Source organism: Tenrec ecaudatus, chromosome 13, assembly GCF_050624435.1.
Source record: "Tenrec ecaudatus isolate mTenEca1 chromosome 13, mTenEca1.hap1, whole genome shotgun sequence".
NCBI lineage: Eukaryota > Metazoa > Chordata > Mammalia > Afrosoricida > Tenrecidae > Tenrec > Tenrec ecaudatus.
Window position 1 is genome coordinate 42879404 of NC_134542.1, and position 22536 is coordinate 42901939.

At 43.9% G+C, this 22536-nt stretch overlaps 1 protein-coding gene across 2 annotated transcripts in view; it reads left to right on the top strand.

Moving 5' to 3' along the window:
- Positions 1-22536, top strand: part of HECW2 (HECT, C2 and WW domain containing E3 ubiquitin protein ligase 2) — a 431089-nt gene that overhangs the window by 300681 nt on the left and 107872 nt on the right. For both annotated transcript variants that reach the window (XM_075529169.1, XM_075529170.1), the window contains 3 exons: positions 4439-4589; positions 5482-5585; positions 6433-6557. In XM_075529169.1, the coding sequence (XP_075385284.1) occupies positions 4439-4589; positions 5482-5585; positions 6433-6557 (380 nt within the window). The remainder of the gene's footprint in view (positions 1-4438; positions 4590-5481; positions 5586-6432; positions 6558-22536) is intronic.

Below are 22536 nucleotides of genomic sequence, written 5' to 3' on the forward strand. Positions count from 1 at the left end.
TGGCTGGTCACCCTGCAGTTCTTCTTGTCTCATAGCAAAGGGGCAGTTGCTCATGGAGGCAATTAGCCACGTGATTCATATCCTCCTCCCACTCCTGTCTGCCCTTCGTCTTCTGTGGTTCTAGGGCAGGGGTGTCAAACCGGCGGCCCCTAGGCTGCATGCGGCCCCTGAGATAGTTTTTGTGGCCCATGATGCTCTGAAATAAAATGTAACGGAATTGTGTGTACGGTTTGCCCCTAAGCACTATTTTCTTCTTAACAATTTTTTCTATTTTCATTTTATTTCAGAGCATCGTGGGCCACAAAAAACGACCTTGGGGGCCGCATCAGGCCCCTGGGCCGCTAGTTTGGCACCCCTGTTGTAGGGAAAAGAGACCAGTTGTGTCTTGGATGGCCACTTGCACTCTGTTAAGCCCTCAGACACTCCCTCTGCAATGAACTGGGAGGTAAACGGGAAACACTGAACACATTATTAGACCAATTAACGGGACCTGAATGTCCCACGAAACCATAACCCTGAATCTTCAAACCAAGAAACCAAATCCCATGAGGCTTTGGTTTACATAGCAGCCTTAGCAGCTAGCTTGTTGGTTTTTTCTTTTTTAAAAAAAAATGTAGATTGCAACTCATTTTCTTTTTTATATTGAGAATAAACCAAGTCCTATTTAGAAAAGGAAGACAGAACACCTAAAATCTGTTCCCATTGACATGATTCTGGCTCCTAAGCAGCCGTGTCGGACTGAGCAGAATTGCCCAGGTAGGGTTCCAAGACTGAGTCTTTAGAGAAGCAGACTGCCACGTCTTTCTCCTGCTGAGAAGCTGGTGGGTCTGAACCACTAATCCGTCAGTAAGCAACCGAGTGCTTTACCCAGTGTGCCACTAAAGCTCCTTGAAATATCACTGTTTCGTTGCCATCAAGCCACTCCAGGTCACAGCGACCCTGTAGAATAGGGCTTAGCTTGAATTCCTGAGATTGAGACGCTTTCTGGGAGTAGAAAGCTTCCTCGTTCTCCTGGGAAGCAGCTGGTGGTTGTGAACTGCCGACTCTGTTGGCTAGCAGCCCAACACGTAACCATGACGCCAGCAGGGCTCCTTACAATATAAAACCCATTGCAAAGAATTATTCAAAAACCAAACTGCTTGCTCTTGAGTTGTTTGTGACCCGTGGTGACCCCACGTGTCTCGGAGTAGACTGTGCTCCCGGAGAGTTTTCAGTGATGATTTTGGCGGGAAGTAAACTGCCAGCCCTCTCTTCCAACATGCCTTGGGGTGAATCCATCCTCCAGCCTTTTGGTGGGCAGTCAAATGCATTAACCATTTACACCACCGGGGACTTCTGTGTTAAGACAGATGCTATTGGTAAAGCAATTGACACTTTCTGCGCCCCCCCCCCCCCCGCCGCCTCCACCCCCAGCGTGTTAAAGTCATTTTGCTGGAGAGAGCAGGCTTACTTTCCTGCAGGGACCCCTACTGCCTATACCTGGGTGGAAGAGTGTTTATTACTTTTGTAAGAGGTACATGTTTTTATGAATCATGAGCCTCCAGCATGACAGTCTTTCCTTGCCCGATGTCATGCATCTGTATGAAACCAGAATGCAGAATGTCTCTTGATGGAAAGGTCTATACTTAGTACCAACCTTAATTTGGAGCCATGATACCGGCTAGAGCCAGTTTAGGGCCTTGTTTTTTTATTCTCCTTATTGCACACAGCACTGCCTTTATTGAACTACAGACTAAAGTTACTCCTGGCCCTAGGAGAGGTAAAGGCAAGATCTATTTGTTATGATGGTTTTACGTCACTTACAACTGTGTGTTCATTGATTACACATCCCATCGGCTCGGGGCACCAGGAGGGAAGGCCTGGCAATCTGCGTCCTGAAAGATGACAGCTAAAAACGCTGTGTGGCGCAGTTCTGCTCTCTAACGCACGGGGTCGCTGTGAGTCAGAATCAACCCAAGAGCAACAAGGGTTTAGTTTTAGGGGAAGATACACTTGCAAATACATTTGGCGATTTCCCTTACCCCCTTATTTTATTACCCCAGTGACCCTCTACAGACGACATAAACGTTTCTTGTGGTAAATTCTTTAGTAAGTTCCAGGAAATTTTCTATCTCTGAAGATACTTTGTCTTACTTTTCTTTGTCAGAAGATGGAAAGTTTTCAACCATGTGTTTTCTTTCCTGCCTTGACTGCCAGGCGATTTAGAGCCACATGTTAGCAATAACCTTATCTCTGCAGCGTGGCAGAGGCATTCTTTCTGTTGCCCTTGGTTGGTCTCTGCTCTGGTGTATCCCTGGTTGACCTGCCCTACATTCTTAACTGTACGCCGCTGCAGACAGCCTGGGGGGAAGACTGGCCATTTGTTTTCTTAAGTGCTGAATTTGGACAGAGAGTACATGCTTGACATATCCTAGCTCTGGAGAGAAAGGAATGTGATGTGGAGGACAGGGGTGGGGGCAATGTGTGCAGGAAGCAGACGACGGCAATGGAAGAGATCGAAAGATTGGGATTCATGACTTCTGAAGATGCTTTGAAGAACTCACCATTTGTCAGCATCTCACTGGCCGACCAGACCTTGCAGAAACAGCCAAAGCTGGGACTGTAGCTCTGCCCAATGGACTCACGATTGACCGACTGTCCCTGTGGGTCTGTTACTCTGGGGCAGGCAGCCTCAAACTACGGCCCAGGGGCCACATGTGGCCCACCAAGGACATTTATCCAGCCCGCCGGGTGCTTTTGCCCCATTTGTTTTTTTTACTTCAAAATAAGATACGTGCAGTATGCATAGGAATTTGTTCATAGATTTTTTTTTAACTGTAGTCCGGCCCGCCAACGGGTCTGAGGGCCAGTGAACTGGTCCTCTTAAAAAAGTTTGAGGACCCCTACTCTGGGGGAAAGTGGCATTGAGTTGTGTGTGGTTTCTGCAGTGTTGTTCCTCAGCCCAACTTTTCTCCCTTGCCATTTCTCATGAGTTACAGTTAATTAGCAGAGAGCCCTTTGCATGCCATATGGAGGCAGCTTGCCATGACGGTCTCATTGGTCCACCTCATTGGCATGCACTGGCATCTACTAGGCACCTCTTTCCAACCCGAGGAGCTTAGTTTAAGGTGACCAGATTTTAACATTGGTAAAGCGGGACACTATTGATAAAACTCATATCCTGGTGAAATAGCCACATGGCAGCCGAAAACTGTATACCCTAGCTTGTTGCGCATTCTTTCCCAAAATTGGGACTTTTTAAAAATTCCGTGGGACGCGGGAAAAATTGTTAAAAATTGGGACATCTGGTCACCTTAGCTTAGTTGTAATACCTGCTCAGCGCACTTCCAGGGCAAATGCCAATGATGGGCGGGAGCAGGCAGACCACTCTCCTCCCCCTTGTCGCACTCACAGTTGACTCTTGGTCAATCCTGTGATCACATGCAAGCTTTCAAGATCATTGCGTTGCTCAAAAGACAGGTGGTTTTAATTTCAAAAATGTTATTTATAAAGAAATAGAAAGTTATAAAGAGCTTCCCTGGTTAAAGAATAGGCCTCTGCTATTCTCCTATCTTTCTTGTATCAGTTTTCCTCCCCGGCCACAATAAGTTTCCATATTTTGCCTTTGGAAAAGATTAGCTCTTGCTTTGTGAATTTCAATAGGGAAACAGCCTTTTACACAGTCAGAGGGGAGATGTTTGGCTCCAAGTACTCGTCTGTGTTCTGTTTTTAATGAACATGGGTGTATATATTTGTCTATAAAGATTCACACACTTTATTAATGTGATTGCTTAAACATAAAAGTAAATAATCATCTAAAACATTGTATTTATTTGACATCGGAGGCAAGGAATTCCCCATTCTCAGAATCATTTCATCGTTTTTATCACCGAACTATCATCAGTTACCTTTGTTTTGAAGGCTGTATTTGTTAAGATGGTGCATAAAAATATGCTTGTTCCAAGCTATGAGTTTTTCATCTGCTCTAGGAATAAAATACACAGCGGGAAAAACCATTAAAAATAAACATTGGTTAGTAAAAATAAACCTCCATACCAATTTTGGTGCAAATACATAATTAAAATATTGTGAAACAAATTGCTTATGTTTTTACTGCTGATGTTCATATAAGAAAATGAGCGTTTTATGAATTTGGAAGGAATTCTGTACATTCAGAGATTTCTTTAAGGGATTTGTGTTAATACATTTGGGGTTGCCATGAGTTAGAGCCAACTTGACAGCAACCAGTTAGTTTATGCATCCAGAATATGCTTGATAAAGGGCCACAACGGATTGGGGAGTGGACTCGGGAGCTGGGGGATTAAGCAGTGAAGTCTGTGTTGTTAGCCCTGATTAATAGCATGTCAGAGAAAGAAAACAGATACTGAATTAATAATCTCCATCAGTAGCCTCAGCTCCTCCTCCTAACTAATATGTCCTGTGCATTACTGTTGTTTAGACTGGGAGGCACGCATCGACAGCCACGGCAGGATCTTCTATGTGGACCACGTGAACAGAACCACGACGTGGCAGCGGCCGACAGCTCCCCCAGCCCCACAGATGCTTCAGAGATCCAACTCCATCCAGCAAATGGAGCAGCTGAACCGGCGGTGAGGCTGGGCCCGTTCCCTTGCTGTTCTATTCTATGGTTGGGCCAGTTTTCCAGGGCACGAAGTTGAGAACCTGGTTGTCCTCCTCTGTGGGGGCCCTGGTCTGTTGTAGCTGCTACCTTTTTTGATTCATAGCTTCCATTGAACGTCTCCTGGGCAGAAAACAGCACACAAACATATACGCACCTTGTTTGGAAACTGGAGCTCTTGCTGGGTTATGCATGGGGCTGCTAACTGGAAGGGTAGCAGTTCAAATCCACCAGCTGCCCCATGGGAGAAAGAGGAAGCTTTCAGCTCCCATAAACATCTAGTCTTGGAAACCAAAGATTTTACTCTTTCCTGTAGGGTCACGGAGAGTCAGAATCGACTCAATGGCAGTGAGTTTTTTGTGTTTGTTCCATTTTGGCCGTTTGGGGGTGTGGGGGGTGGGCAGCTGGAGACAAGCACAAGTACTGATGACCCCTGTAGCCAAGCCAAGGCATTGCCGTTGTAGAAGATCAGAACGTACACATTTATTGTTTGCATCCAAGTAGCTTTCAGCATCTCTAGAAGCTTCCATTTGTGGCACATCTTAAAAACCTAAGCTTTTAAACTCTGCTTTTTCCACTCAAGAACTAATTGCTATGGAGCATAACAACATTGGGGTGTTGTTTTCTTTTGTTCAAGCTAGCAACGTTTGTCTTGGTGCATAAAGAAAATGTCCCATCAACAATGGCAAAAAGAAATGTAAAGCAATGCTTTCCCCAGGCTGCTGAGGACCCAGATGTGAAGGGGTGGGGGTGTTATGGGGTGGAGACAGTTGAACTGAAAAGATAGGGAAACTTCTGAGTTTGGAGGGGATTGAGTTCCACATTTTAGTGTCTGGAAAGTAACTCTAGGCTCCTGATTGTAGATATCAGAGTATCCGCAGAACCATGACTAACGAGAGGCCCGAGGAAAGTGCCAGTGCTCTGGACGGGGCAGGCGAAGAGGCCGACTTTCAACAGGCCAGCGCAGGTAAGAGCCTCCGGGTTAGTTGGCATGTTTGTTTTTTCAGCCGCATGTGAGTGGAAAGAAAGTCAGGCTTTCCGGGAAATGAAGGCTTTTCCTGGGCAGAACTGTTGGTCTTCAGTGAGAACTGGTGATCCAAGTGCAAATGTAGAATTCACCAGAGACCTGGTCTCGTCCTTGACCTTCTCATTACTAGTAAGAAGAGAGTCACAAAACCAAACCGAAAATAACTGATTTTAATCTCAGGGTATGAAACAGTGGAAAAAACACTTAATCCATTAAAAATCATACGAATTAAAATGTTATCAGTGACTAAAAAGATCATTCAGTCCCATAACAGCATCATTAAAGCGCCCTCGTGGCTTTCACTGGGCCGTTGCCTGCAAGGTTGGCGGTTCAGACCCTTTAGCTGCTCAATGGGACAAATATCTCCCCCTGTAAAGATGGGTAGGCTCAGAAACCCTCACGAGCAATTCTCGTTGGCCCTGTAGGGTTGCTATGAGTGATAATTGCCGGGGTGTCAGTGGGTTTGGTTTAGGTTAGTGGCTCAACGTAGGGAGCCCCAGTGACGCGGTGGTCAGCCACTGGCCTCCCAACTGAAAGACGGATGGCTCAGATCCACGAGGCACACCCCGGGAGAAAGATTCGGCGGCCGGCTACAGTACAGATTACACCCTTGGGAATCCTGTGAGGCGCTTCAACTCTGTCACGGGGGCCACTGTGAGTTGAACAAAATCAACTCACATAGTAGATGCATAAATGGCTCTTTGGCTCCGTTGGCAGTCCTCTAGAGCGACTAGATGTACAAGTGGGGAAAGACAGCTCTGAGTGCCCTGTGCTCTGTCCCCTCCAGATTTCCGACGGGAGAACGTTCTGCCCCACTCCCCCTCCAGATCCAGGCTGACGCTGCTGTTACAGTCTCCCCCTGTGAAGTTTCTCATCAGCCCAGAGTTCTTCACCGTGCTGCATTCTAACCCTGTGAGTACTGCGTCGGGAAGAACACGGTGGGAAAAGAAGCCACGCATGATAGCTAGCCTTTATTGAGGACTAAGCTCTTCTTAAGGAGCTCCGGTGGGGGGTTGACGGCTAACCACAAGATCGGCCGTTTGAAGCCAACAGCTGCGCCTCAGGAGAAAGGTGAGGCTTTCTAAGCTCCCATAAAGAGAGAAAGCCGTGCAAACCCACAGAGGCAGTTCTACCCTGTCGGGCAGGGTCGCAAACAGTCAGCGTTGACTCCGTGGCAGCGAGTTTGGTTTTTGGTCTTAAGTTTCTGTTTGGTATTATATATGTACTAACATGTTTGTTAACACAAACCTGTGAGGTAATCTAAAGCTCGCATTGTTCTACCTGAAGAAGCTAAGGCACAGAGAAGTTACGTAGTGTTTCGATGATTCTACAGCAATGTGGTTGGGTTGGGAATAAAGTGCCAGGGATACTGACCCCAGAGTCAATGCTCTTAGTGACAAAGGGCAATAGAAATGCAAATACAAAGTGTGGGCATTGACCGCAGGCAGTGGGCTCGATTGGGCTTTGAGGTTATGGTCTCGATTATCTGAAAGAAACACCCAAACCAACCTAACCTGCTGCCTTTGAGCCGATTCCAGCTCAGGATGACCCCACGGATTACAGAGAAGGGGGCTCCACGGGACATGTCGGTCTATAACCTGTGGACGCAGGTCCCCAGGCCTGCCTTTTGTCACGCCACTGGGTGGCTTTGAATCACTCACCTTTTGATTGGTGGCCAAAAATAAACCATTTACACCACCCAGGGACTCCTGAGAGAAAGAATGTAAAATCTGTACATTGAGGCTGTCTGGAAAATACAACTATAGTTTGGGGGAGATATTAAAACTATGAAGTTTATGGGAGAAATCAGTATTAAAATTTTTTTAAGCTGTCATGGTGAAATTTTTGTGGTGAAGTAGATGCACATTTTCCCCCTTCTGGATGCCCTCCCTTCACTAACGTGTCCACTCCAGGCACCCCACCTTCTGTGAATTCACTACAGAGATCTTAAAATGTTAACATCAGCGAAAATAAAAATCTTTTTTTAGTAGCCAGATATTATGGAAAATTTTACCATTTATTCAGTGTTCTAAAAAGAGAAGACATTTTAAAAATAGAGTCACTATTAATCAGAAGTGATTTAGTGGTAGTTTGTAAAAATAATACTAATAACTGAGTACAGAGGGAGAGCTTTGACCATTTCCCATACCCACTTCATTTCCTGTCTCCTGGCTGTCAACCAAGGTTCTATCGCTTTTCTTATCTTAAGCCCAAAATCCCTCCCTTGCTACATTCAACAGTCATGGAATCTAGTTTCCCTCTCCCTTCCCACATTTATTTTTGAATTACAACCTCCTGTAATTGATTATTTTTTGCTTTTAAAAAATATTCTTCTCAGAATGTATTAACCTCCTGTAGGCAGGCACTGGGGTATAAGATAGCCATTGGATGCCAGTAGAAAATGCTCAACATTTTGTTTTCTGATCTCATGGCACAATTTTGTATAAAACATTTCTAGGAAAATAAAAAATAGAATAGTGTGGGAGAGGAGGGACAAGATGGCGACCAGGGAAAGAGGGAACAGACTTCAACCTGATGCTCCAAGACATGAATGCAACAGGGAACCAATAGAGAGGCCTGAAGGGTCGGCCCCAATCCGAACTAAATGGACATCCCCAACTCCCCGCCTGCCCCCAACCTGAAGAATTCACTTCAGAGGACAGCACTGAAGCTACAGCTCAGAGAGAGGGACATCTCTGATCAGAGCACACAGGAGCAAATGAAGGGGGAGAGAAAGAGTGAAGTACATCCTGGCTCACCAAGCCCTGAGGATGATATTCCTGCTCAGATCAGACAATGCACAAAGAGAACCAGAGGGCTGGCCCCACCCCGAGACACCACATCCCCCGTTGCACTACCAGGGACAACATTGGAGACACAGTGCAGGAATTGTGCCCAACCTGACCCCACCACACGGAGGCAAAACACTAAGGGTGTGCAACAGAACAGCAAGGGGAATAATGAAGCAATGAAGTCCCCAGGGAACACCAAAAATAGACTGTGGAGCCAGAGCATGGCACCCCATCAGACTTGACTGGAAAACACTTGCAAATGTCAACAAACAGACCTTGGAGTATTTACAGGCTTTTCGTTATTTTGTTGTTGGTTTTGTTATTGTTGTTGTTTTATTTTCTTTTGTTGCTTTGTTTTCTCTGTCTTGTTTTTGCGCATATTATTATCTATGTATGTCTATCTAGATAAGATTGGGATAAACAATCCGGAGGAGAAAACAACAAGACTGACATTTCTCGGGTGGGGGGGGGGCGAACATAAATCTATGTAAATACATTTATAGGTTTAATATTAAGGAAGCAGATGGAAATTGTGCCTTTACTCAAATGCTCCCTCAACACACTAACACTTTGTTCTAATAATCCAGCATTCTGAGATGCTCACCTTCCCCACACGATCACTGAAGACAAAATGGGTGCATAAGCAAATGTAGTGAAGAAAGCTGATGGTGCCCAGCTATCATAAGATATAGTGTCTGGGTTCTTAAAGGCTTGAAGATAAACAAGCAGCCATCTAGCTAAGAAGCAATAAAGCCCACATGGAAGAAGCACACTAGCCTGTGTGATCACGAGGTGTGGTATCAGGCATCAAAGAACAAAATATTCTATCCTTGTGAATGAGGGGGAGTACAGAGTGGAGACCCAAAGCCCATCTGTAGGCAACTGGACATCCCCTTACAGAAGAGTGGTGGGGAGGAGACAGGTCAGCCAGGGTACAGGGTAGCACTAATGAAACTTACATCTGTCCTATGGTTCTTTAATGCTGCCCCCCCCAACTATCATGACCCCAGTTCCACCTTACATATCTGGGTAGACCAGAGCATGTACACAGGTAGCGATAAAAGCTGGAAACACAAGGAATCCAAGACAGATAAACTCCCTGGGACCAATATTGAGAGTAGCCATGTAGGAGGGGAAGGAGAAAGTAGGGGGAGAAAGGGGTACTGTCGCAATGATGTACCTATAATCCCCTCCATGAGGGATGGACAACAGAAAAGTGGGTAAAGGGAGACATTGGTTAGCGTAAGACATGGAAAAATAATAATAGTTTATAAATTATCAAGGGTTCATGAGGGAGGAAGGAAGGGAGGGGAAAAATGCGGAGCTGATACCAAGGGCTCAAGTAGAAAGAAAATGCTTTGAGAATGATGATAGCAACAAATGTACAAATGTGCTTGACACAATGGATGTGATAACAATAATTGTACAAGCCCCTAATAAAATGATTGATTACAAAAAAGTAGAATAGTTTATGGGATCCAGCCCACATCCAGAGTGTTCCTAAGGGACGGTTATGTAATTGCAGGGAAGAAATTAAGAGACAGACAAGAGTGTTGGGGTGCTTACCTCCTCCATGATACCAGGTCCAAGTGGGAAAGAGAGAAAGTATTCTTACACCAACTTATATAGTCTAGGGGCACACAGGCCCCCCTATGTAGCAAACCACATATGTAACAAAGTGGGCAGTTTCTTAACCCTAGGGTCCCTGAGTTCATTGGGGTAGTAATTGAACGCCGTGTTGGGTGCAGGTAAGGGGGACTGGCTGTCCCCTGAGCAGGGGGAGCAATTGCAGTTCTTCTGCTTCTGTTGATAAAGCTGCCGGTCAGGTAGCAATCAGCCACGTCCTTGTAAGAGTTAACTTTAAGGGATCACTATTATGGGAGCATGTTGTGGAGGGGATTCTTCACTAGGAGAATGTGACTTGGGACACTTTTCCAACTCCCAAATGTGAAGGCCTCCCTCTACCCAGAATGCTGGCCTTCCAGGCTTCTTTAATCCTGAGACTAGAAAATTTGTCTGCATACACCTCCTTCCCCAGTCCTCAGTTTCCTACAATAACTTGAAAATGTTACAAATAGTAAACATAAACAGTTGTGAAGAAAAAAAAAAGGGATGACAGGAAGAATTCACTAGAAAGTGTTCCTTGTGGTATGAGATTTATCGTGGAGTAAATAATGGCCATTGGCCGTCAGAGTTTCAATTCAGCAAGAATTCTGTCCTTTGAATTGGAGAAGTGTCGGTGCAAAGATGTGACGATGTGGCCTACATGGGAGGACTTCAGACGGTGGGTGGAAAATGAAACTGGAAGATAAAAACAAAACATATAAACTATTTCTCAAGCTTCATGAAGTTCATGGCCATTATGACTTCATGACAATTCTGTAAGTTCCAGCTGTAAATGATGATATTAGTAATTCAGTCTACCTCGAGAGAAATGAGAGTCCTGTGAATGTGACCATGTTAATGCCATGTTAATGTAATCTTTTATATATATATATATATATATATATATATATATATATATATATATATATATATATATATATATATATATATATCATGATTGAGAGAAACGGATGCACTTTAGAGATCTTTCCAGACTAGGACATGGTCATAGCGTGGGTGCTACTTGCTGTGTACGGGGCGTGGTTCCAGAGAAGTGCCCGCAGCCTGAGCACTGTGTAGTCGGTGCGCCCAGATGGGGGTTTCGAGATGACGGGTTTGGGGGACCCTGGTGCACACAGCAGGCTGGCTGGGGTGCAAGCACCCCCCACCACCCTGTGCCAAGCCCTTCACATGCGGTGCCTTCTCCCCGAGACTCCTTGTACCTCTTCAGCTCCAAGCAAGGGCCAACCTGACTTAAGCTCTCCTGAGACTACAGCCCAGAGACCATTGAGAACAAAGCAGAATCCACCCTCGCCAACTTTCCCAAGTACCTCTCAGCCTGCCAAGGTTCAGGAAGGCCCTGTGCCTGGCCATGCACGTGGAAGAGCAGGCGAGCAGACAAACCAGCAAGAAATAGCCCCAGTGATGACTGCAAATAAATTTTAAAATAATGGAAGTTTCCCACAAACTTTTTGAAGACGCCTCCTTGTGTGTCTGTCACACCGCCTTTGTCTGTTTAGTTATTTACAGGTTTAAGCCTTACTGACAGCAATTACAGGAATCTGCTTGCAAGCGTCCCATTCCATGATCCATGCAGTTTTAACATCACCCCTACTCACCACCCCTCACTTTCTGGGTACTGATCCTAGTAACCACTAATAAGCTTTGATATCCATACCAAAAAAAAAAGAGAAAGACTAGGACATAATGTAAGTCATCAGAAGGAGACAAATCAGAACTGGAAGATGAATGTTTAAGGATTTCCCATCAAAACGTTTATAAAATTGCCCCCTTTTGATCAGAGAAATGATCAGGAACACTATTGTAATAAAGGGATCTCAGGTGAAGTTTTCCTGGGCATTTTTCTGTTAAAACTTGGGCTGATGTTCTCAAAATACTCACAGTAGGCAGTTCTTACTGTTCTTTGGCCTTGAACATCCCCCCAGACTGCTGCTGCGACTGCTCTTGATCTACCTACTTGTGCTTTGACTGGACCACTTTCACCCCTTGGTAGCCGTTGCTTAGGTTGTGGTTTCTCTTCAAGATTGGTAAAGCGATGTTTCATTTCTTGTTATAATTTTTCAAAGAAATGTGCAGGATCTTGATGCTAGTTGTTTACATTTCCATTGATAGTTCTGCTCTTGTCTGTAGTTAATCTGGTGCAAGAGTGGTGGCACCCATCAAGCAGTTTAGTCACCTTTAATTTTCCAGTCAGAATTGTGTACAATGAGCAATTGAGATGTCTCATATGTTGGCTATTGTTTCTACTTTTAATTGTCTAACCTCTTGAGTTCTGACATGAACGAGATGAATTATTTCCTCACAAATTGATCTAGGTAGTCTGCCATAGGTTGTGCTATTCACCTTCAGCATTGTCTCATCCCTTTTTAAGATTAATTATCCATGTGTAAACTGCCTGACTGGAGGGGGGGAGGGGGACATTGTCCCTAAATGCTTTTCATAAAATAACAATGGTTTTACCATTCTTCCATCTAAACTTCACCCTAAAGTTATGATGTTCTTGCTTCAATTTTAGTAGAATTCGTGATGGGAGCTCTTTTTAAACTGATGTGTTTTCCTTAGTGCCTCAAACTAGATCCTTTTAGTACATGTTAAAACAAGCTAATATTGATTTTTGTAAAAATAAAATTGAAATCTACACATCATCTTTCATGGTGTGTACTTTCTGTTTTCGAAGATCCTTCAAAATGAAGATCCTTGGAAAAAATATGAGTTATTTCATTAATCCAATAAATAATATTGAAAGCATGATTTATATTAGGATTTATATTAGGAATTATACTTGATGCTGCATTGGAGAATAAGATCATAGTCCTGCTCTCTTGGTGGACAGAAAAGAAAGGAAGCCTTAGAAAAAAGGTTATGGAATACCTTCTGGAGAAAGAGTTTTTTCATTGAAAACTGAAAGTGCCTATGGGAAAAGCCAGGGGATGCTTGTTGCAAGCAATGGAGAGAGCAAGGGCTGGGAGACTGCGGACAGAAGCCTGCTGCACAGATCGCGGAGCACCGCGGGGCATGGCGAGGTCCTGGGTTTATTCTGGGAGCTCTCAGAAGTCATCGTGCACAGAGTGACATGCTCCAATTTGAAGCCTGGAGAAGAGCAAGCCTGGGAGGAGAGTGAGTAGGTAGGAGGTACTTTCTGCAATCTTGGGGAAAGGCAATAATCGTGAGAACTGTGATGCTGGCAGGGCGTTGGAGGGAAGTGCATGGACGCCAGAGAAAGCTGGATGATAGAATCAACATGAGTTGGTGAACAGTTGATTAAGGGTGATGGAAAAAGAAAGAGCAAGGGATGCTTAGGACTTTGATTTGGCAAAGGAGTTAATGTGATTGGCTCAATGGTGCAAAATAGGGGTAAATGAGTTGCAAATGAGTTTGATCAGCCATGATAGATAAGGTTACTGTAAGGTGTTTGTGAATAACATGGTGGGCAACAAAGAATCGAGTCTTCTAGGCTTGAAGATACTGAATATGGGAAGGTTGTCGAAGCTGCACATAAAATGATTTGAATGCAGGAAAGATTGGCTGTAGAAGTCCAGTTATGTAAATTAATTCATCAACTCATGTGTTGTTAAGGGCCTGGAATAGGAGATAAGGATATACATTAGAAGGAGCCAGTATGAGAGAAAACATAGGGAAACACCTGACAAGGTTTATTGTTCCCAGATATAGAAACTCAAGAAAAAGTCTCTTCATAACAGTACTTAAATAGTAAATGAATATTGCCAATCAGTGATAGGCAAATTAGATAGAGGGGTTTGTTAAGGAAATGGCCTGGAACACAATGAATCTGACCAAACATTATGCACATTAAGATAGAGTAGACTGAAGGGAGAAGTAGATATCAACATAGTCCTAGCACCAGGAAAGTCAGTGAGGATATTAGTTATGTGCATATTTATTGATGCTAATATATTTTTGTCTTAGCTTTCTAGAGAGACACTTCTGTCTGACTTTATTGATTACAGTCTCCTGTGTAGGTTTAGCTTAGAGCAGAGAAGACTTGGGTGGAGACTAAAGCATGGAATAGCACACTACCTCCCCTCTGTATCATTCATTTAATCATCTAGCAACTGTTTATTGATTATTATGTACTAGGCACTGTGTTCAGTTCTCAGGAGACAGATTCACAGTATTCCAGATTCAGGTCCCTAGCATCTCAAACTTGGAAACATATTTTAATGCAGTTGAGTGAGTGAGAGTACAATAAGGAAGACTGGAAGAATGCCGGGGGTCATTGTGGGCTACACACCGAATTGCTGACAACCAGGTCAGAGGCTCAAACCCACGAGCTGCTAAGACCAGACAAAGATGAGGCGATAAGAGTTACAGTCTCCCACTATCACGCTCAGCCTTCATTTGGGTTTCAGTAATTCCTCTCAGTTACATTGCCCTTGATCAAGCCCTCCCAGGCCTCCTACACTAGCGATTCTCAAACTACCCTTTCACCAACCATAGCAAAATAAAACAGACAAACCTCAGTTGAGAAGAAACAAACACATTATAAACGAGGCCAACTTTAAAATGTGTCAAAGGGGGTCAAATGACAGGGTATCCGATTTGAACCCAGCTCCATCTGCCACGTTCTTCTCAGTGCTCTGCATGGCAGCAAGGCCAGTCACATCCTTGTTCATGTTCAAGGGAGAGTCACTGGAGGCTTCACTTCATCCAAATGTATTTCCACGTCACTTTCTTCAAACCGATGTACCTTTCAGATGGGTCAAAGGGGGATCAAACCAGACGGTACATTTTAAGCTGGCTGTACCTACAATGGTCATCTCTACACCGCTCTTGGATGGGACGGCTATCATATCCCTTGACTGTGGACTCAGGCGTCAACGCGCGTGTAGGAGCGTGCTCCGGATAGGTAACAGCTTGCCCAAATTATTGTTAGCATGTGGCAAAGAATTGGGAATTTCTTTTAAATGGAGGGAGAAGTCATTGGAGGGCTCCCGTAAAGGAGTAATTAGGCCTTTTTAAAAATCCGTTTTAGCTGGTTTGCCAAAAATGGATTTGAGAGCGAGTATGATCTTCTAGTGCTCTTGTAACCGACAAAGTAGAAGGAGGTGACTTTAAAGAATAGAACCTTATTTTCAGACCGGTTGAAAATCTAGACCTTTGAGTGTTTCCTTAAGAGTGGTCCTCCATAGCTGGAGTCCTGGTGGCACTGTGGTTACCAGTTGAGCTGCTGACTGCAAGAGTGGTCCTCCTTTGTCCGTTTTCGGCTTCTGGCAACTGCCAGCAATCTTCAGTGGCCTAGATGTGGGGCATCACCTGCCTCGGCTGTCGTCCGGTAGCTTTGTCTTCCACTGTGTCTGCTTGCTTCTGTCTAATGGACTCTTAGAACTTAGTGATGAGGTTTAAGACACACCTCATTAACCTAGTCTCAAACAGGATTATATTTTGTGGAGACACAATTCAGTCAATTGCAGGCATGAAGGACCAGTGAGAAGGCTCTTGTGACGAGACATGGAAGTGGGTGGGACTTGTGCAGTAGCCGTGGGAACGACAAGTGGAATGGAATCAGAATGCATTTAGAGACAGTGCTAACATCCTTATCATGAATCAGAATGTGGAGGTTACAGAAAGACTTGAAGAAAGACCAGCTGGTTGGATGGTAGTGTTCAGTGTTTGATGGAAAATGAGTAACCATCAGCTCTTTGGGGAAAAACATGTGGATGTTTACAAATAATAATAAATTACACACAGAATGCTTTTGTTGGATTTACTTGTATTAGTACCCAACCTATAGTACTGCCTGAAGAAAAAGCATAGCTCCAATGTCAGTGTTTTCATTTGTCAATGAAGTCAGCAGTTTTGGGTTTGTTTTTTTCCCCATCATTTTACTGGGGACTCTTACAGCTCTTACAACAATCCACACATCAATTGTATGAAGCATATTTGTACATATATTGCCATCTTCATTTCCTAAACATTTACTTTCTATTTGAGCCCTTGGTATCAGCTCCTCTCCTTTCCCTCCCTCCCCCTCCTACCCTCGTGACTGTATGATAAATTATAAATTAGTACTGTTTTCATATCTTACACTGACTGCCATCTCCCTTCACCCACGTTTCTGTTGTTCGTCCCCCTGGGTGGGGTGGGGGTTTTGCATTGATCATTGTGATCAGTGCCCCCTTCCTCCCTCCTGGTATCACTGCTCCCATTTGTTCCTGAGGGATTTATCTGACCTGGATTCTATATGTCATGAGCTCTTATATGTGCCAGAACTGAAAGGCAGGACTGGGATTATGATAGTGGGGGTGAGGAAGCCTCAGAAAGCCAGAAGACTATTGTGTGTTTCATCCGTGCCATACTGCGCCCTGGCTAACCCTTCTGTGAGGGCATGTCCTGTTAGACTTTGGGGGGGGGGGGGTCTCTGCTCTGACCCGCCTTGTTCTCAACAATGTGGGGTTTTTTGTTTCTTTGTTTTGAGTGTTATGGTGAAGTCAGCAGTTTTGTTGCTCAGTTGTTTTTGTTTGTTTGTTTTTAACAGAGCCACATGATAGATAGCTTTGAATTCCTGAACTTATATTTCCTCAATTTTTGTTCTATTCACCATTAACAGCACACTTTGAAGTTTGATCTGTATTATCAAGATTTTCTTCATCACTTTCTTACATCTGAACCAGAGAGCAGCATTTTCTTTTCCTTGTTTTTGGTAAAGGGCCAGAGAATAAATCTTTTAGGCTTTGTATGCCCAGGATAATATGTAAATGAATGGACGTGATTTGGTTACCAAGCATGTTGTAACCAACATGTTTTATTTATAAAAAATGTTTTGTTTATAAAAACAAGCAGCCTCCCCATGGCCCTGGAGTGTGCCAGCCCCTGGTCTCCACAGTCTGTAAGGCAATAAATAATTCTCTGATTAGCACCTACTCATTTCCATATTATAACACTACCACTGTGGGAAATTTCAAGGAGCCCTGATAGCGCTGTCAGATAAATGTTCAAGGGCTAACTGCAAGGTCAGTGGTTCAAACCCACCAGCTGTTCTGTGGGAGAAAGATGAAGTTATATGCTCCTGTAAATGTTTGAGCCTCAGAAACCCTATACATGATTCCCTGTGAGTTGGAATTTACCTGGCTGGCCATTTTGTTTTGGCATGGGTGGGGTGGGGCGGGGTGAGTCTGGGCAGTCTCAGGCCATCAGCACGGCATCCCTAACACAGCTTCGCTTTCTCGGTAGAGGCCGCCTTCTTCTCCATGACTTCCTCGTCATCTAGGGTTCCACGTAGAAGACTGATAAACAGCCACTGCCGGGGAAGGCAATGATTCTAAACTCAGCAGGCCTTTAAAACATTATGTAAACATTATATAGAACCCCAAACTCACTGCCATTCTGACTCATAACGATTTAATAGAACAGGGTAGGCTGCCGTATGCAGCCCTCAGGGAACCACTACACTTCCAGCGGTACTTAAGATATATATATATATGAATTTTTCAATTTAAATAATTTTACATATTCATTTAGTGGTATCAATGATGTTCACTATGATGGGCAACCATCCTACTATTTACAAAAGCCTTTCCTCATCCCAAATGGAACCCCAGCACCCCTAAACAGCAACTGTCTTTGTCCTCTCGCCCCAATCTGATAATCATTAATAAACGTTTGTATCTGTGCATTTGCCTATTTCCGATGTTTCATTTAAGTGATGTCACTCAGGATTTGTCTTTGTTTTTTCACCGTTGGTCTCAAAGTACGCATTTAGGGGAATGACTCGGGGATTCTGGATGAAGCAGTAGTTGCTCTAACTTCTTCTTTCTTCTAACTTCACAGAAAATGTTGCAAAACAAATTATTTCATTTGGTCTCAGTATTTTAAGATTTATTTTATAGCTTTTCATTTGAATTACAGAGTGTTGATCTATAAGTGATTCCATAGATTTACAGTTTATATCATAGCATATTTCCAACATACAAAAGGGGTGTATCACCTACATACTCGAGTATAAGCCAAGTTTTTCAGCACATTTAGGTGCCTTGGCTGATATTCGGGTCGGCTTATACTCGAGTATATATGTTACTTTAAGTGCTTTGTTGCTCAATTGATGTATGTATGGATTGTGATGAGTTGTATGAGCCCCAATAAAAAGATTTATTAAAAAAAGATTTTCAAATTCTTTTTATGATTTGATGGTGCTAGTTTATGTTAAAAGATAGTCATGGAAAATATATAACAATTGTTAACAAAATTAAATAGACACATGGTTGTCATTATTCTAAAGAAAAGTTGGAAAACATTATTTTTGGTGGGGATGGGAGTGGGGGCAGGATTCTTGTTGCTTTAAGATATATTCTGCTGCCCTCTACTGGTTGTATTAAGATTCAGACAAACTCAAACTGCTATAAAGTTTCAGCGACCCTATAGGACAGAGTAGAACTATGTATGTCTGTGGGTCTTTCTCCCTTGAACTAGTTAGTGATCTCCAACTGCCAAACTTGAGATTAGCAGCCAGCACATAATGCACTACACCACCTCGTAATAAGGTATTTTTCTCAACTAGCCTTTGGATAGACCATTTCTCCGGATAATGAAAAAGAGCCCTATTCCAAAATAATAAAAATATTCGTACAAGCCGTGACTTCGATTGTAAAGTTGATGAATTGGTGATGGTGGTTACTTTGGTGAATACATGGGTAGTCTCCTCCATTTTAGTTTTTAGCTAGATGTAAAATCTGTTAGTAAACACAGTATGAAAACAGATGATTTAAAATTGTATTATTTCTGCATCCAGGCAGACATATATGGGAGGAACATTTCTCGGTTTGGCTTTTAATACATTTTATTTGTTGCGTAATCTATGGTGTTATTATATAATCGAGTTCCAATTCATAGGAATCGTGTTAGACAGAGTAGAACTGTTCCATAAGGTTTTCTTGTCTGCGGATGTTACTGTAATTGGCCAGGTCTTTTCCCGGCTTAGCGGCTTCTGGGTTGGAACTGCCAACCTTAGGGTTAGCAACCTTAGCGATCGCATCTCCAGTACTCCTTGCATAATGAAAGCATGCACGTGCTCAGCTCTGCTCCCTTGTGACTAAGAGATGCATACAAAGATCCTCTGTTAGCATTTCTTATGTAGCATTGTTACTGAAAAGAACAGAATTACATGAAATTGGAACTGGGTCAGGTAGGCTAGGAGATAGTGTCACTTCTAACATCTACCCCCCCAAAAAAAAATTAGAGGAAACAAAAGTCTATTTGGTGTGATTTGATAAATTCCACTAAAGAATTCCCTCAACCATAGAGTGCTTATTTCTTGTGCTCACCACCATTGAGTTGACTCTGACTCATAACAACCTTCTAGAACAGAATAGAACTGACCCTGTGGGTTTCCTCACCTGGAACTCTTTACAGGAGTAGAAAGCCTCATCCAAAAATATTTTGAAAAACAGCTAGTGGGGGGGGGGCAATCCCTGCTTTGGGAAAGGGGGGTTGGGCATAGAGAAAGGCTAACTAAAAAGGAAAAAACTTAATACACACAGAGGAAAGTTCCCTCCCCCAGGGCAAGATCACTAACCCCAAGAGATGTATAAAGAACCCCCCTACTCTCTCTTAAAACACAATCATATTATCTTTTAATTTTAAATAGTCTTATTGATATATAATTCACGGTTCATACATTCCCGTAGTTCAATCACAGTGCCCTTTCTCTTAATTAACAGCGTGGTGCTTGTCACCTTTTCCATGAAAACAATCCTCATTCTCTTCCGTGAAGACATAATTCCTCTTTCATTCTAATCCCACCCCTGTCCTCCACTCTGCCAGTCTGTCTGTCTGTTTCAGGATGCTCACTGCCGTGGTGAAACTCTTGGCCATGCTGACTCTGCTCTTGGCCTCTGATGGACCACTTCCTCTCTACCTCCACCTAAAATCGTCCCTTTCCATCCTTTTCATGGAAAAGGCTTTGCTCGGCTCTGTCTTCTCAGGGTTCAGCATAAACCCACTGAGAGGCTGTGAAACTCTTCTTCACTTAACACAATGTGGGATTCTTACCCAGCATGCCGAAGACTAAAAGCAGAAGCCAGGTTTGCCACAATCATCTATTTGTTGTCACATTATACTCCTGTGGATTCTTTTCAGGGCCCCAGTGGCCGACTGGTGAAATGCTTGTCAACCACACGCTAATGGTTCGAATCCAGAAGTGGCTCCTCCGGTGAAAAACCTAGCGGTCTGTTCACGAAGAGTACAGCCCCTGGTCACGCAGGGTCACGGTGGGCGGAATTGACTCAATGATGGCACACAACAAAAGCAGCAGTTGTGAGCTGTGAGCATTTCCGTGCTGTAGCTTCTCTTTCTTCTGCTCGATCGCCATAGTTAGGCTGTGCCTGCTCCAGGCACTTGCTCCGCCCCGCTGACTTAGGGAGGGGGAGGAGCAGCGACTGCTATCCCATTGGCAGCTGAGCAAACAAAGACAGAGCCTGGTGACTTTCTGTGTGTCTGTCCGCAGTGGCTGAGCTGTGACTGGAGTCCTTGCCCGGCGCAGGGTACTTCCCGACTCCCATGATTTCCTTACTCAAAAACGTTTTCTGTGTTTGGAGAATGATGATGGCAGCAAATGTACAAATGTGTTTGACACAATGGATGTGTGCATGTATGGATTGTGATGAGAGTTGTATGAGCCCCTAATAACATGATCTAAAAAAAAAGTTTTCTTTATCCACATAAGCAGTTTGTGGGGTGTGCCTGCCCGTCTTCCGCGCTCTATAGGAAGACTAACGACAATCATGTCCACAGTGTCTGGACTTGAAAGGGTGAGATGCTCCAGGTTGTGGGGTAGTTACTAATGAGGGAAGTCTTTCTCGTGCTCTGATAGGTGAGTTTACAGAGATCAGTTGGCCGTGGCATTCTATTACAGTCTCACTGAGTGACATGGTTAAATTATAAGGCCAACCTTAAGGGTCCTGTGCTCACAGAGCTGTCCAGCTGGAGGGAAGTACTTATGAGCTCAAGCCTGGGACCTAATTGCTGCTACTTCTTGCTCTAATGAAGTTCTGCCTCTTTAAAGCCTTGTGAGGGGTCTTTTTGATGCTCTAGACCAGCGGTTCTCAACCTTCCTCATGCCGTCACCCTTTCATACAGTCTCTAATGCTGTGGTGACCCCCCAACCATCAAATTATTTTCTTTTCTATTTCATAACTATAATTCTGCTACTAATATGAATCGGGCACCGCAACCCACAGGTTGAGAATCGCTGCTCTAGATCAAGTGTGGTCTACTTGTCTTTCTTTTTAGTTGGTTTCGATAGAGAATATGTCCTTTAAGGCAAAGCCAAGCCTTGTATGATGATGATAAATCAGTTCTACTACTGTAGGGTGTGCTTCCAGGACAGTGATGTACAACGTGTTGGCGACTTACAGTAACAGAAGTGGATTTCTCATTCCCGGTTGGGCCATCAGGGTTGTCTGATCCCTGCCGTCACTCAAGGCCCCACTGTTTCCAACACTGAGGAAGAGCCGCTAGGGCAGACATCACCAGTTGTGTTTACTGAGCCAGTGGGAAGAGACCGCTAGAGAACTCAGTGCAGGCTTTGACTTGTACTTTACGGCTACATCTGGAGGGGCCTGAGAAAGACACGCATGTTACCTGCCCTTACAGCCCTTCCTCGTTCACCCCAGGAGCTAGCTAGAACTGGGCGCAACCAAGACGGTGCATGTTCACTGAAATGAAGGGATTTCCAGAAGCGGGTTTCTTCGGGGTTTTCCTTGGCCGCCCTTGGACAGAAATAGCAGACCTATCAAGTCATATCTAAAACCTGGAGGTTTCTCCATTCTGTCCCTAAGATATTAGATATAAAGCGTCCAGTGCTCTTTCTTTCTAAAATAGTTTTACTGGCACACAATGCGCACACCACACACCCAACAGTTCACTCTCATCAAGAAGAGCTGCACACCCATCCATCTTAGAATATGTACTTGTTCCGGGACTCATCGTCACTAGCTCCCCCTTCCCCAGCCCCCGCTGCCACCCCCCAAAAGAACCATCCGCCGAGTTATTGTCTCATAGATCTGCCCACCCTGCACTCCATATGCAGAAAGACACTTTAAAAAAGGAAGGAAAAACTAGCAACAATAACAAAGTAGAACAGATTAAAAACTCAATCAGAAAGAGCAGACAATATTGAAAACTAGAACTAGTTAAAAATGAATCAAGAGTAAATCTAGTGATATGGTGTTAACTGTTAACCATGCGTCTGCAAGGATCCACTTTCCCATGCGTTTTGGATGCTAGCCAGGCTATTCACGTCCCTTACCAGAAGCTTAGTCAACAGGTATAGCGCCTTCCCTTAAAAAGACAAAAAAGTTTCCATGAAACATTTTTAAATGGGTTGTGTTAGTCTGGATAGACTAGAGAAACAAATCCATGGACATACATGTGTATAAGAAAGAGATTTCTATACAAGAGCAACTGGACATTGAGAAGACATCCCAGCCCAGTCCAGATCAAGTCCATAAGTCCGATAC